The 16380-nt window shown below is 46.3% G+C and overlaps 1 protein-coding gene and 1 non-coding gene across 3 annotated transcripts; both read right to left on the reverse strand.

Annotated features, from left to right (window-relative positions):
• Positions 1 to 837: 837 nt before the first annotated feature.
• TMEM269 (transmembrane protein 269) lies at positions 838 to 15347 on the reverse strand. 2 transcript variants are annotated; one of them, XM_005607140.4, is made up of 7 exons: positions 15211 to 15347; positions 13823 to 13931; positions 10643 to 10781; positions 6887 to 6984; positions 6081 to 6224; positions 5283 to 5483; positions 838 to 1854 (listed from the first exon to the last, which is right to left on the reverse strand). In XM_005607140.4, the coding sequence occupies exons 1-7, from the start codon at positions 15223 to 15225 to the stop codon at positions 1718 to 1720; spliced, it is 843 nt and encodes a 280-aa protein (XP_005607197.2). In that variant the 5' UTR covers positions 15226 to 15347; the 3' UTR covers positions 838 to 1717. The 2 variants fall into 2 exon arrangements, with proteins under 2 accessions (XP_005607197.2, XP_014593044.2); XM_014737558.3 differs by having other exon boundaries at positions 5283 to 5486; positions 15211 to 15326.
• MIR9061 (microRNA mir-9061) lies at positions 12346 to 12478 on the reverse strand. The gene has a single exon (NR_128084.1). It is a non-coding gene; the product is annotated as a microRNA mir-9061 (primary transcript).
• Positions 15348 to 16380: the final 1033 nt, after the last annotated feature.

Here is a 16380-nt window from a genome sequence, read left to right on the forward strand (position 1 = left end):
GTTGCTTTGCACCATTAGCAAAATGTCAATAGCGACATTTCAGTCCCGGTTTTAGGATTATTAAGAAGATAGTTTTAGCCCTGAAAAGGTGTCAGAAACACTTTCAGAACTTCTGACTTAAGCCTATGGTCGCTTCCCTCGTTGGGTTGTGTGCAGGATTAAGTGGAATAGTAAAGTGCAAGGATCAGTTCCTGGCACAGAAGAGGGGCTAAATATATGTTAACTATTATTGTTACTGTTATTTTAAATGGAAAGTTATCTAACAGAAAGGGAGGAAGGCTAGAGGGGAGAGAAGGAGAGATCTAACATTTACTTAACCCCTTTTACACATCATTCACTATTCTAGTTATTTTATGTGTCGTGTTTAATTCAATTCATCTCCAAAGTAAACATTTTTGAGCACCAGGCACTATGGCAGGCAGCAGAAATACAAAAACATAAAACTGAAGGAACTTAAAATGTAGTGGGACACAGACATGTTCATCTAACTAGGAAAAAACATCCGTGATACAGCTGAGATATGAATAGAGGGCAGTGGGGAAGAGGCGGGAGCTAGCTGTTCCTTTAAAACCAAATCATAGTCATATGAACTTCTTTGGATTTCTATTTTTAAAACCTAATTTTAGATTTAATGCATATTTGCCACATGTACTGTGCTGCAAACTTCAAGAAGTTAGACCTGAGGTGAAAGGGGCTCTGGTGCCCTGGTTGAGGAAGGGGCAGAACTAGCCAACAGTCCTTTGGTGAAACATCTGGAGGGAGAAAGTCCAGAGGCAGTGCTGGGGGGTGTTGCTTTCAGTGGACCTGAAAGCAATATTGTTTATTTTTATTTGATTTGGATTTTAGAATATGAAGTAGTGTTTAATATCTAGAGTTTAGTATTTTAGGGCTTAGGGAAAAACCACTCAACAGATCCTGGAAACCAAATGATGTCCTCAAGCTGCCAATATGTCTAATCTCTAAACAAAGCAAAAGGCAGACGCTTTCATTGTTGAAACATAGAATTTTAAGTTACAAAATCCCACACACATTCAAGTTGGGCAACATGATTGTCCTGTGATTGCTCTGATCTACAGAGCCAGACACTGCGAGTTTAAGAAATGCGTTAGGGGCCAGCTCCGTGGCCGAGTGGTTGAGTTCGCGCCCTCTGCTTGAGCGGCCCAGGGTTTCGCTGGCTGGGATCCCGGGCGTGGACATGGCACTGCTCATCAGGCCATGCTGAGGCAGCGTCCCACACAGCACAACCAGAAGGGCCTACAACTAGAATATACAACTATGTACTGCGGGGTTTTGGGGAGAAGAACAAGAAGAAGGAAAAAAAAAAAAAGAAATGCTTTAGTGAGCACCACCGCACCACTGGAGTGGAGGCCATACCAATACCAAATGGTTTCACTCCTTTCCTAGAGGTTAACCGCAGTACACAAGGTCACTCAGCTAAAAACAAAGCTGGAACTCAAACCTGGCCCAAGTTTAGCTTAAGAAAAAATTCTGTTCTATATGACATAGGCAACTGTTGTCCCCAAGGGATTCAGAGCCCTGAATAAAGAGGCAGAAGTGAAGGCCGCTGGCCCCACTGTGGGCTGCTCTGGTTCAAGGCAACATGTATCTTGCACACGCACAATGCAGGGACAAGGAAAGATTTAGTGAGGATAAGGCAGGCTTGGCCCGGCACGCTGGCACAAACCCCACAGAGGCCAGTGGCCGTTGGTAGAGCTGTTTAGTTTCCTCCGTGCTGTAGCCTAAGACACTCTGCCTTGCCCCACAGAACTTCTGGAAAGAAGATGTAGGACAGCGACCACATCAGGCAGTAAAAAGCGGTTAGCGAGAATGGAGACAAAAATAGCATGATGACACCTGGAAGAAGAAAAAAGGCAAACGCTCAATTTTTATGAAGCTCTATGTGTATTTCCACCCTCTACTCTCTCATCTCCATCCTTCCATCCTTCACTTTTTATTCATAGTGCCTAAGAAACAAAAACCAATGAGACATGAGCCCTGCCTTTAAGAAGTTTTGTCTATATGTAACTAGACAATTAGAATCTACTGCAATCTCAGGTTCCATTTTGTCAAATTCAGATCAGAAATCAATCTTAGCCAAAAACAAATATGAGCTGCCCAGATGCCTTGCTAGGAAAAAATATATATATATTCTTAATTGTTTCAAGTTTAACATGTGATAGTGGCCAATGCAATATTATATGTATGCAGAAAAGAGTTAACATAGCAGGCCTGAGACCCTGCTTGCAAGGTTGGCCCTTGGCTGGTGTCTGGAAACTTGAATAGTAAACAGTTCCCTAACCGTCAGAGTGGCCAGTGTGCTCAGACTGTACAAGCAAGGTGGTTTATATGGAACACTGATTTCCTTCCATCGAAGCCTGGGGTTTTGGTATGGGATATTGGCTAGGCAGAGGGTGCCTATGTGGCCAGTTCCTACAAAACCTTTGAGCAGTGAGTCTCTAAAGAACTTCTGGGTAGACAAAACTTCACATGTGTCGTCACAGTTCAGTGCTGGATGAATTAAATGTGTCCTGTGTGACTCTACTGGGAGAGGACTCTTGGAAGTTGGTGCCTGGCCCCTCCACACTTCACCCTTTTCACCTTCCCTCTGCTAATTTTGCTTGGTATCCTTTTGCTGTAATAAATCTTAGCCCTGAGTACAATTCTATGCAGAGTCCTGTGAGCGCTCCTAGAGAATTGTGGAACCTGGAGGTGGTCTTGGGGGACCCCCAACACAATTCGAATCTCAGATTCACCACCAAAAGGCAAAAGGGCACCAACATTTGTGGAATATCTACTTTGCACTAGACATTCTGCTAGGTATGTTACAAAAATTATATCACTTACATTTCACAATTATCCTGTGATTTAGAATTAAGCCTATTTTTCAGATAAGGAAACAGAAGGATGTAACCTGCACAAGGTCCTGATTCAAACCCATGTCTGCCGGACTCTTCAAAACTAGACACTTACACAGCCTCAGAGAGCTCAAAGGAGGGTGGGAGAGTATGGGCCAATGGCATCTCCACGGGTGTAACCACCAAGTGTTCCTCCAGAGAAATCAGAACATACGACCTGACAGAAGACACCTCTAGGGGTAAGAAGCAGTTACAGAGGTGTACTGGAACTTTGGAAGACTGCAGTTCAAGAACAGTCATTGGTCTGTTGAGGCAATGAGACAATATTTTAAATCAGAGTTGTCCTGGAAAATACGTGACATAAGGTCTCAGGAGCCATAGGCCAGTTTCTCAGATGCACAAAGCTCTGTGGAGGAGAAGGAACCTCGGTCTAGAAAGGTGATTGGCTGCGCTCCGGGGAAGAGGACTGTCCACAGCCGCCATTTTTAAGTCTGTCCAGAAGGGCTCTGGCATTAACCAGTGCCAAAAGTCTGTGAGGTGCAGTTTCCTGCTTTACTCATACAGCAAAGGCGATCCAAGGAAGGCTAAGGGCAGGTGAATGGTTTATTTTGAGAAGAGGGGATCAGTGGTGTCTACAGGCACAAAGAATATTGTGGGAAACACTGTCGCCATGAGATAGAAGAAGGCAGGTGGAGGGAAGAAGGGGGCTGGAAATTTCCATTTACAGGACATCTGTGCCAGAGGATTTATCTCCATTATCTCATTTAATCTCGAGAGTCCTGCAAGGGATTATTGGCTTCATTTTATAGATGAAGACTGAGCTCAGAACAGTGAGGCAATTAACCCAGCTCGATGCAACTAGTGTGTGCTGAGTTCGAACTCGAACTCAGGTCTGTTTGGTTCTAAACCAAGACTCCTCTTACTTTCATTCTGCCTTCGCCATCTGGGGCACAGAGGGAGCCAGCGCCTAGAACTTGGACAGGGTTGTTGGTGCTGATGCTGCAGAAGAAAGGGTGTGAACCTAAAGGGGAAGGTCAGGCTGGAACCTGGGGCCCTACAAACCAGAGTGGACCCACAATGAGGGAGGAAAGGAAGAAGCTGAGCATCCCCACAGACGTTCGTCTTGTTTACAAGACCAGGACCAGGTGTGACAGGACCTCATGGCCTGGAACCCATCGCTCAATTGCTTTAGCCCAAAACCTGCTTCCTCAATATTCATTTTATTTCCAACATGTATCTCAAAGCTCTTCATGTCCACCACCACCATCACCTGTCATCTGACAAAAAGTCATTCCTCCATTTCTCAGTCTTCTATAATCTATTCTCTACATTACAGTCAAAGGGCTCACTTAAAACTGTCGCCCAGAAATCCCTTCAGAGGCTTCTCATTTGCCTTTAGGATGAAATCCCGAATCCTGCCCAGTGTGCCCACCAGCCTCGGTTGGTGTCACTAGCCCCCTCAGCAAGTTCCAGCCACACTGCTGCACTGTGGCATCCAGCACCTTCTTGCCTCAAAGCCTTCACAAAAGACTGTTTCCTCTTCGGAACCACCTCTCCTACCCACCGCTTGGTTTCATTTATCAAATTTTTTCCAGTTTTATTGATGTAATTGACATAAAATACACTGGTATTAGTCCAAGGTGTACAACATAATGATTTGATATATGTATATATTACAACACGATACCACAAGTTTAGCTAACATCCATCTCACATAGTTACGATTTTTTTTCTTGTGATGAGAACTTTTAAGATCTGCTCTTTTAGCAGCTTTCAAATATCCAGTACAGTATCATTCACCATAGTCACCATACTGTACCTTACATCCCCAGGACTTATTTATCTTATAAGTGGAGTTTTTACCTTTTGACCATCTTCACCCAGCTTTTATTTACCTTAAGGACCTTTTCCCACTCTTCAAGTCATCCCGGTCTAAATTAGGCCACCCTCTGACACCTTCTCAGAGCACCCTGTACTTCACAGCACATCAAAACTATACATTTCTAGTTATTTCTGCCATTATTTGTTTGGTGTCTGTCTCCCCCATCAGACGGTAAATCCTGAGGCAGAAAGTGTTTGTCTAGTTTACCAATTTGATTCCCAGTGCCTAGCATATGGCAGGAATTCCCTAAATTCCCATTGAACTCAAGAACATTCAACAAATATTTATTGAGCATCTGCTATGTGACTGGTGCTATCCGAGGTACTGGAGATTACAGCATGAATAAGACAGTCCTCTACTGGGGGCAGGTTTAGTGTGTACAGACAACAAACCAGGAAATGTATGTCAGATGATGATAAATTCTACGGAGAAAAATAACGCCGGGTAAGGGAGCTGGGGGATGCTGGGTGAGGTACAGAGGGGCCATGAGCAGTAGTAATAACACATGACATCTAGTGACATTTGAGAGCAGTATTTTCACTCACCTGCCAGATAAACCATTTTTTTCCAGTTCTGAGACTCCAGGATTTCGTCGTGTGGGTAGTAGCTTTGGTCCATCATGAAGAGGATCATGAGTGAGGCCATGCAAGAGAGAATGACCGTGTTGCCTTCGGTCAGAAGGGAGGTGGAGGCCAAGACACAGGAAGCGTAGGGGCAGGGTAGACCTTTGTATGTGAAGGGAATGCCTGCTAGGGAAAGAAAACATGAGGACTTTAGGTCTTCCCCACCCCACGCTCCAAACCCCCTTAATCCCAGGGCAGTGGCAGGTTGTAAAGCATTCAGTTATTCACAGAGGCGATGTGTGGGTTTTGCACTGGATCCCCAGGGTAAAGCAGGCAGCTAGGACCAGGCATATGCCCCGGGCCCAGGAAGCCTCTGGAGAAGGGTCCTCTGAGTTGTTCTCCTCTGCGTCTGCACTCCCTCGTGTTGTGAATTTCAGCAAGGGAATTGCCCTTGTCAGAGCTCAGTTTCTCCATCTGTTTTGGGAAACTGGAGTATGACCTCTAGTTCTAGAGTCTGTGAATCCATGTGCTCCATCCAAAGGTGACACAGCGAGAAAAAGGCACAGTTGATCCAAACCGAGGACCCCTGCCTCCCAGAGAAAGGCTCTGCCAATGCAGCCTGCAGCCTCCAGAGGGCCTGGGGCAGGGAGAAGGCAGGAGGAGGAACCCATTAAGGGAAGGAGAGGAGGCGCTTACTGCACCCCAGGCTTCTGGCATCCAAGCTCCTCCCCCTCTGTGGTTCTATTCCCTGAGCCATGAGGCAACCTGGGTTCCACTCACCACTTGAATAAAAACACAGGCGGAAAGAAGTAGCTAACACATAGATGATGGCCAGGAACCCGTTCAGAGCCCCATTCACGCCTAGGAGCAGGGCTGATGCCAGGCCAAAGGTGGTGAAGACAGCAAAGTCATTCAGCTCAGCTCCTGCTCCAGAAGGCCAAGGTTAGAAGAACCGAGACTCACATGTCTTGTACCTTAGTCCCCTCTGGTGGGAGAGCTGGAATGGTGACAAGCAGGGTCCGGAGGTCCCAGAGAGCAACAGCTGCTCCCCCTGGGGCAGTCTGGGGTCCCCTCCTGGCTCTGCCTCAGACTGACCTTGTGGCCCTAGGCAAGTCCGTCCCTGTCCAGGTCTTAGTTTCCCATCCTTTAACAGGCAAGGGTTGGACTACAGTGGGATACAAATTGATAAGCTATGGAACCCTTTTTTCAAGCAAAATCTTACATAGAAATATTTTATTGTATTTTAAACAGCTGCTCTGCTTGGGGTAATTTTTCTTTTCCCCCCACAGCAGCCACTACTCCCACTCCCAATTCCTGGATTAGCCCTGAACAGGGAGGCAGGGCAGATAAGGAAACTGAAAGCCAGGACAAGGATGGCCAAAGGTCAATAAATGAGCCAGCAGAAGAGCTAGATCCAGACCGTGGGGCTCCCAAACTCCCGCTCTGGGGCTCCTTCTGCTATACTCGGAGAGATGTGAACAGGAGTGGTGACTGACGCAAACCCACTGGGTGTTAGAGGATGGAGGAGGGGACCTGAGCTGGGTGCTTCTGGGGTCAAGGAGAAGTAGTCTGAGGCCTGGACTCACCCAACTTGGAGCAGATGTTGAGGTGTCTGGTCATTGCCCTGACCGCCATGTCTAACAGGAAGCTCATCAGAAGCATCCAGGAGGCACAGTGGGACTTCCTAAAGTACAGGCCAGCAGGTCCAAACAGGGCAGCTCTTTCATAGTCTCCACTGGACAAGCACTCCACCCACCCCCAAGACACCAATACACTTCCTACACTTGCACCCATTCACAGACCCCTGCATGTTCCCCATGTTCACGTCCATTTTGATATATACTGCTTTACACACCACACACACACACACACACACACACACACACACACACATGCACACACCCTCCCTCACACATACCTACATCCCTTCCATACTCTGAACCCACAGTTTTAAAGGAGTGCCTTGAACCCCCTAGATAATCAGTAAGGTCCCATCCAACTCTAAATTACAGGCATATTTGATGGCATGGGGGGTCTTATGTTCTAGCCCAGGCCCTGCAACTGTCTCACTGTGAATTCTCAGATAAATCACTCCCTCTTCTCTAGGCCTCTGTTCCTCCATCTGTAAAATAAGGCATTTGTGCCAAATGATTTCTTTAATAGTTATAGGCCTATGAAGATTATCTATTTCTCCTAGTGTGAGTTTTGGTAGCTTATGTCTTTAAAGCTTGGTCCATTTCATTTAGGTTATCAGATTTGTGGGCATAGAGTTGTTCACAATGGTCCTTTATTATATGTTCAATGCCCATGGGGTCAGTAGAGATGTCCCCTCTTTCATTTCTGATACCAGTAATTTGTGTCTTCTCTTCTTTCTTGGTTAGCCTGGCTAGAGGCTTATCAATTTTATTGATCTTTTCAAAGAACCAGCTTTTGGTTTCATTGACTTTCCCTACTGATTTCTTGTTTTCAATTTCATTAATGGCTAATTAATGTCAAAATTAATAATTTTTATTATTTTTCTTCTGCTTACTTTGGATTTAATTTGCTCTTCTTTTTCTAGTTTCCTATTGTGGAAGCTTACATTATTGATTTTAGATCTTCCTTCTTTTCAATTATCTCTAAGACTTTATTTTTTTAGAGAAGTTTTAGGTTTACAACAAAATTGAGAGGAAGGTACAGAGATTTCGCAAATACCCCCTGCCCTCATATATGCATAACCTCCTTCATTATCAACATCACTCACCAGAGTGGTACATTCTGGTTCTTTGTATATATCAAGGATGAACCTGCACTGAAACATCATAATCACTGAAAGTCTATTGTTTACCTTAGAGTTCACTCTTGTATATTCTATGAGCTTGGACAAATTTACCGTGACATACGTCCATCACTATAATATCATACAGAGTATTTTCACTGTCCTAGAAATCCTCTGTGCTATGCCTATTCATTTCTCCCACCCTCCCCTGGCAATCACTGATCTTTTTATTGTCTCTATGTTTTTTCCTTTTCCATAATGTCATATAGTTGGAATCATACAGTACATAGCCTTTTCAGATTGGTTTCTTTCACTTGGTAATATGCTTTTAAGGTTCCTCTATGTCTTCTTGTGGCTTAATAGCTCATTTCTTTTTAGCACTGGAAAATATCCCACTGTCTGTGTGTACCACAGTTCATTTATCCATTCACCTACTAAGGGACATCTTGGTTGCTTCCCAGTTTTGGAAATTATGAATAAAGCTTCTATAAACATCTGTGTGCAGGTTTTTGTGTGGACATAGTTTTCAATTCACTTGGATAAGTATCAAGCAGTGTGACTGCTGAATCATATGGTAAGAGTATGTTCAGTTTTGTAAGAAACTACCAAACTGTCTTCCAAAGTGGCTGGACCATTTTGCATCCCCACCAGCAATGAATGAGAGTTCCTGCTGCTCCACAATCTCAACATCAATTTTTGTCGTCATTGTTCTGGATTCTGGCCATTCTAATAGGTGTGTAGTGGGATCTCATTATTATTTTAATTTGTATTTCCCTGATGACATATGATGTTGAGCATCTTTTCATATGCTTATTTGCCATCTGCATATCTTCTTTGGTGAGATGTCTGTTAAGGTCTTTGGCCAATTTTTTAATTCAGTTGTTTGTTCTTATCGTTGAGTTTAAAGCCTCCTATATTGTGAATTATAGTCCTTTATCAGATGTATCTTTTACAAATATTTTCTCCCAGTCTGTAGCTTGTCTTCTAATTCTCTTGATGTTGTCTTTCACAGAGGAGATTTCTTTTCTAAAATATGTATTCAGTGCTATAAATTTCCCTCTAAGTACTGTTTTCACGGCATCTCATAAACTTTGATAAGTTGTATTTTCATTTTCCCTTAGTTCAAAATATTTTTAATTTCTCTTGAGATGACTTCTTTCATCCTTGTATTATTTAGAAGTGTGTTGTTTAACCTCCACATATTTCAGAATTTTCTAGTTATCTTTCTGTTATTGATTTCTAGTTTAATTCCCTGTGGTCTGAAAGCATACTTTGTATGATTTCTATTCTTTTAAGTTTGTTGAGGAGTGTCTTATAGCCTGGAATGTGATCTATCTTGGTGAGCTTGAGAAGAATGTGTATTCTACTGTTGCTGGAGTATTCTATAAATATCAATGAGATCCAGTTGATTTATAGTGCTGTTCAGTTCAACCATACCCTTACTGATTTTCTGCCTGCTGGATCTGTCAATTACTGATAGAGGGCTGTTGAAATCTCCAACTATGATAGTGGATTTGTCAGTTTCTCCTTGAAGTTCTATGTGTTTTTCTCTCATGTATTTTGATGCTCTAAATGACTTTCAAGATCTCTTTTAGACTCTGCATTCGAGGATTCTATGCTTCTGTCCAGCACATGCTCTCAGACTCCTCTGAAAGTAGCCACTAGTCTCAGGCCAAGCTCCCCTAGAAGGCCATTCCCAAATCTACACCCTGATTGCAACGCCTGGGTGGCTCAGGAGAAGCAAACAGAGAGCCTCACCCCAGACCTCAGCTGTCCCCAAACAACCTCATTATTTCCTTTGTTTAGACCCATACCTATGTGTCTAAAGGGAACTACACGTCTGGAAGATTAGGCTAAAACTAAGAGTAGAGATTTTCTGCTTGCAAGTACACTCTACTTTATGAAAAGCCAAAAACCCAGACTTAGAGAATCATAAAATTTTCAAACTGGAAGTGAACTTAAACATCATCAGGTAAAATGATCTTATTTTATGGCTGAGAAACAGATCCAGAGAAGTCACTTGCTGAGGGTGATAGAGAATCAAATAGATTAGGAGGATGTTATTTGCATTATCAATGATTTATCTTTAAAGAGCTGATTTGCCAAAGCACTGAAATATGATCCAATTTATAGAAATATAATTTGTTTACAACTTTTGGGGGGCCCATATATATGTCTCAGATTTTCTAGAACAGTGCTAATTTCAAATATTCTACCAGACCATATGTTCTAATTTAAGAATCAAAAAATTTGAATAGTAGCCTGCCTACCTAAGGATTGGGTAAAGACTATCAGAATAGAATCTCTTGATTTTCTCATAAAAATGATTCTAGACGCCTTAACTGGAAGGAACTAGAGATCATTGCACAAACTCCTTGTTTTAAAGATGGAGAAATGAAGGCTCAGAGATGTGACCTAGCCAAGGTCTGAGGCTAGGATCTTGGCCCGTTGACTCCCAACCACTGTACTTTCTGCTGTCCCCACTTGATCCCTATGCCTCAGTGCCTGGCTCCCTAGAATCCCCCCGCCTTCCATGCCATTGGCTCCAGCTCTTGGCTAAGAGCTTGCTGGGCCCAAGACCTACTTGCAGAAGCTGCAGAAGATGGAGAAAAGCCCCAGGATCAAGTTGGCCAGGGACAAGGCACTGGTAACATCCTTCCAGGAAAATTCACTCATCTGGGAGCGGCTCTGGTTGTCAATCAGACAGAAACTGGTGCACTGACCTGGGGCCCAGGGGAGAGGGGCAAGGGGTTCCCAAGGTCAAAAAGTCCCATAAGAGGTTTACTTATGGGATCCTCCCAGGGACCAGGTAGCTCCTGGTCTCCTAGACCTCATCCCAGAACTGCACCCTCCCAACACTATTCCACTGGCTGGAATGAGGGAGACAGGAGGCAGATGAAGGAGACCCAGGGGGCAAAGGACAAAGATGCTGAAGATGAGTATCTTGGGAAAGATCAATAGCAAAGCGAGAGAACCAGCACAACTATAGTCTCCAGCCCGTCTCTGACTGCACCTCTTGCCCTATAGCACAGACCTCCCTCCAGCCCATATGTTGACCCTCCTGGGACCCCCTTGGCCCACGGTGCAGGGGGATGGAGCTTCCCCCGACCAAGAGATGAGCCTTTTGTCATATAGCCCTTTGTCATAGATGAACCCCCCTTTTTAAATTACAAAGCTACTTCTAAAACTTTAGTGTATATTAAATAATACTTTAATAATAACTAAATAATACTTTTAATACACAGGAACAAAAAACGCTGGGAAGGGGTAACCCCCACACTTCAGGAGGGTCCCAAGGGGAGAGAGGCTACCAGAGGGGAAGGAAGCACAAAAGGGACCCACTGGAGACTCAGGTGCCTCTGTCCCACGGGCCACACTCACCGTCCCAGAAGGACAGGGCTGTGGCTGAGGTGCCCCCAGGTCCTGGTTCTGACAGACCCCAACCACAACAACAGGCTCAGCTCCAACAGGGGAGGAGATGAGAAACATGAAATGAATATGGACAGCACAAGAGTTCACAAAGCCCTTTTCACTACGTTCTCTCTTCTGATCCTGATGGCCTGAAAGATGGTGCTACGGTTCTCCCCATTCAATGAACGAGGAGACAGGTTCAGAGAAATGGAGATACTGGCCCAGAGTCACATACTAGGTGAATAAAACCTAATCCTGCCTGTTTGGTTCTAAGTCTCGTGCTGCTTCTGCGGGGGGCATAGATCTCAGCATGAGGAGATTTGTGGGGTGGGGCCTGGGAGAGCACAGCTGGCCAGCCCTGTTGGCAGCTTCAGCCTCCACAGGTCACGGCAGGCCCTGCCAGGGCTCCTCCTTCCTCCCAGCCCCTCTCTGCACCAGGGAATCAGGGGCTCTGCCCATTTTCACAGCCTGCCTGTCTAAATGTGTGCACTCCTTACACATAAACTGTTTGTGAAATGAAGTTTCTTTTGGAGAAAGAGCCCCAGTGCTCTCTGAGACCAGAAAGCCCCAGTGGCTGGTGTAAACATGCTACTCACAAATAGGAATCCTGCGCTTGAGTGAAATACACAAGTTCTGAGGTGTTTCCATGTCTGTTCTCTCGTTTAATCCTCATTCATTTTAGAGGTGAAGAAGCTGAGACTCTGCATCCCCCTGCCCCTTGGAACAGCCCCAGGCCCTTCTGGTCTGGGCAAGAGTCAAGAAAAATCATGATCATTTCCTATAAACCCTGCCACCAAGATGTCAGAGCCTGGGAGGGGACCAGACTTGGCATTTGGGACTAGGAGCTGATGAGGGCTGCACTGTGGGGCTCACTGCTCCCATAGGCCAGCCTCATTCTCCAACAGGTTTCAGGAGCTACATCGCTAAAGCCATCAGGACTCCTGAGACCTTCTCATGCCAGAGCCCCTCAAAACCAAAGACAGGAAGCAATGCAAGCCAGAGAAATCTGGGAGGGGAGGGAGGCACAGGACTGGCTGCATCCTCCCTCCCCAGGAACCCCTCCCTCCCAGTCTACCCTGGGCCTCAGGGTTGACCCCAGCAAGACCTCTATTCCAGCCTAGCTTACTGTTGCCTGAAAAAGCAGAATCCCAGTATCCCTGCCTCTCAGAGGCAGTCAGCAGATGCCTGGTATATGTTTACCAATTCCTAGACACGCCTCACCTGTACTACTACACAGTTATTTCTTTTAATTAATGATCAATTGTTTACTATATTATCCCTTTCATTCACAAAGCACTTTCACTTCTGTGGCTTCCATTGGTCCTGTGAGGTCTGCTAGGTAAGGCTTAATGTTCCTACTTGCCAGGTAAGGCAAAGAGACTCAGAGAGGAGAAGAACCTTGTTCAAGGTTACACCGGAAGTGGCAGAACAAGACTTACAACTTCATTCTCAGAGTTCTTACCTCTGTACTCTGCTGTCTACCAACCAACGGGACTGAGCACTGTACTCATTGTAGGCTCAGACTGAGCTAAGTGCTGGGGAAAACCCTTGGTCCCTGCCTTTGTGGAAATTACATCTATCTAGGAAAATAAGACTCATGCAAGCATGTGGAGTCTTATAGACTCTGTTCACGATGGCACTTCATCTTATGGATGGGGAAACTGAGGTTTCAGGATAGTTAAGCAACTTGTCTCAGTAAATGGTGGAGCCAGGATTTGAATTGGGCATCCTCTTTCCCAATTAAATGCTATTTTCAGCATAATGCACAGGTCTCAGGTATGAAAGGATGTAGACCCGAGAGGAAGGGCTATAGAAATCCAGAGAATAAGGGAACACTCCATTCATTCAGCAAACGTTTAGTCACGAGCAAGATTTGGTGGCTGGTGCTTGGGACACAGAGAAGATTAAGACCTGGTCTCATCCCTCAAGAAGCTCAGTCTAGCAGAGATATGCAACACCGCACAGAAGAGGAGAAGTGGTCAGGCTGCTGAGGGAGCATAAAGAGAGGCCCAGCCTGTCAGGGGGCTCAGAGAAGCCTTCTCAGAAAAAAGGCAGAGCTGAGGCATTGCATAGCAGCAGCCGGCAGGACTAGATCACGTCACTCCCCAGCTTCTTGGAAGCCATCAGTGGCTGCCCAATGCCCTCAGGATAGAGTCCAACTCCATTTGGTATACAAGCCCTTCAGGATGAGGCCCTGCTCAACTCTCAGCCTCCTCTCTCTATTGCCCCTTGACCCCTTCTTTGGCCCTCCTTCTGGTCTTGGGTTGGGTAGTGGCCCTCCTTGGGAAGTCTGACACACCCCTTGAGCCGGGAGGTGCTCCTCCTCTGCAGAGCCACATCTCCTTGCACTCACCGTGCGACACTTGGCGCTCTGTATTGGCATTGCCTAGCTGGTCTTCCTCCTCTACTACAGGGGAAGCCACGTGCGTGCTGATGGAGGTCCCCTGTGCCCAGCAGGAGGCCTGACAATAGAAGTTGTTTAATGATGGTTAAATTAACAGAGTTTGTCACTCTGTTGCTTCCCCGAGATCCTCCCACTGCAGCAAATCACCTCTCTCCCCTGCCTCAAAGCCTCTTCACTTTGTCTCCCAAGAAGCCTTCTCAAACGAACTCTCAACAACCCGGCCCCTTTAACACACCCAGCATCTCCCCAACACTTATGATCTTCCATTTACTCATTAAAAAAAATGTTTTTGCTGATGCCTGCTCTGTGCCAGCCCTGTGTGTCCTGGGGACAGAGAGAACAAGACCCAGACTGCATCCCCAAGAAGCTTGGACAGAGTCTGGTAGGGGAGGAAGATGTGTATAGGGACAACGAAGGCAGCATGGCAAGTTTATGTTGGCCAAGGGGGTGTCCAGTTGCCGCGGGTGCACAGGGGAAGACTGGACTAAGTATGGGGTGAGGGCAGGGGGAGCTTTCGCTATGTGATATTTACCAAGCATCTCTAAGGATGAACAAAGCGGAGGCCTTCTTGGCAAAGGGCTTTGCAGGTGCGAAAGCACGATGAAGAGGCTGCATCCCAGGGAGACAGGGCTGCCAGGAGGCCAAGTCGGCAGGGAGGCCACAGTTAGTGACATGCCCGTGTGACCTTGAATTGCAGCCTGTGGATAGGCAGTGATGTTCAGGAAGGGGATGGGGGAGGGGGGAATCCAGAAGAAGAAATTGAAGTAAAGGAAACCAGCCATGAGACTGGCGAGTGAGGAGAGAGCAGTGAGCCAGCAGAAATGGCGGGACACTGGGATTGTTTGCGGAAGGAGAGGGGAGAGTTGTGTAAGATACCGGAGATTTCTCAGGAAAGGAAACGAATGGCGGTGCCAGTGCCTTGCCCAGAACCCCAGGCACAACACTGGAGTGAGGATGCTCCAGGTGGAGGCCTCCAGCAGGCGGCGAGACACAGGGCACAGTCACTCTAGTTAGAGACGCCCCCCTGTCTCTGCCGGAGAGGCCACCATACTCCCCCCCCCCCACCCCACCCCCCCCAACAGAGAGCCGGCCTCTTTCTGAGGCTGTTCTGTCCGAACTGGAGAACCAGCGCTTCCCTCCCTGCCCTTCCCTGCCTGCTGTCCCGTGTCCTGTCCAGGCTTCACTTGACAACGATGACAACAACAACGCCACCCCAGCGAAAAGATGGAAAAGACGGAGCCGGGGCTGGGCTCCCGCACGTTGGGACAGCTCCTTTCCCGGGAGCCTGGTGGCGGACAGGACTCTGGGGAGGGACCTGCGCCGCCGCGGAGGCTCACCCGGGGACTGGACATTCCTAGATGGGGTGGGGGCGGCGCTCCTTCCTCGCTTCCTGTGTGGCGGTGGCGGGCCAGCCCAGGCGAGGGGGCCGCACAGTCCCGAGCCTCTTATCCCTGGCTCTTAGCTCACAATCCCCGAGAGGCACGGGAGGGGCAAGGGGGGCTTTGTTTGGCGGGAAGAGGGGCCTCAATTTGCAGGGGAGCCCTAGGTTTTGTAATGGGCGCGGCGGGGAGGCGGGGTGTGGAGGGGGATGGAGGGATCTGAGAGGAGGAAACTAATCTTTCGATGGTGGCGAGTGTGGGAAGGCTTGGCAGGTGAGGAGACCAGAATGCGTGGTGTGTGAGAGATGGGCTGGAAGAGAGATGGGGAAGAGGAGGCTGTAAAGGGATGCTGGGGTCCAGACTGTGAAACTAAAAGAAAGAACCAAGCCTACAAGTGTGCTACCAGTCGAAGCCCAAGGGTCAGGTCGGCTTCTTTCTATCATTTGCACTTCTCTTCATTTGTCCATGCCACGTGGACCATTCAAGTGGCAAATTAAGAACTGTAGCAAAGCGGTTATAATACTGGCTTTAACTTTTAACCAAGTTTACGTTCCAGCTCTAACACTTACCCAATGTGTAAATTTGAGCAGGTTAGTTTGCTTTCCTGAACCTATTTCCTAATCTATAAAATGGAATTGAGAGTTAAATGAGATTATATGAAGTGCTAAGCAGAGTAGAAGCTCAATCATTATGATTATTCTAAGAACATAATCATGCATCTGTTAGCCTGGACATCCCCAAGACTTCCCTCAGAAGAAGGAGAGGAGGCAGGGGTAGCTAAGAAAGACCCTCCTCCTCATCTGCCAGAAGTTTCTGAATCTCACAGGAAGTAGAGACAAGAGCAGTAAGGTGAAACTATCTACGCTTGCACTAATATGGTGGCCACAAGCCACATATGGCTCTTAAGCACTTAAAACGTGGCTAGTCCAAATTAAGCTGTGCCATACAGTGTAAAATACACACCAGAGTTTGAAGACTTAATTCAAAAAAAAGAATGTAAAATAACTCACTAATAATTTTTTAGCATTATTTGTTGAAATGTTAATAGTTTGAATATACTGGGTTAGATAAAATGTATCATTAAAGTTAATTTCACTTACTTTTTAATGTGGCTACTAAAAATTTTAA

Source organism: Equus caballus, chromosome 2 (assembly GCF_041296265.1).
Source record: "Equus caballus isolate H_3958 breed thoroughbred chromosome 2, TB-T2T, whole genome shotgun sequence".
In the NCBI taxonomy this organism is placed as follows: Eukaryota; Metazoa; Chordata; class Mammalia; order Perissodactyla; family Equidae; genus Equus; species Equus caballus.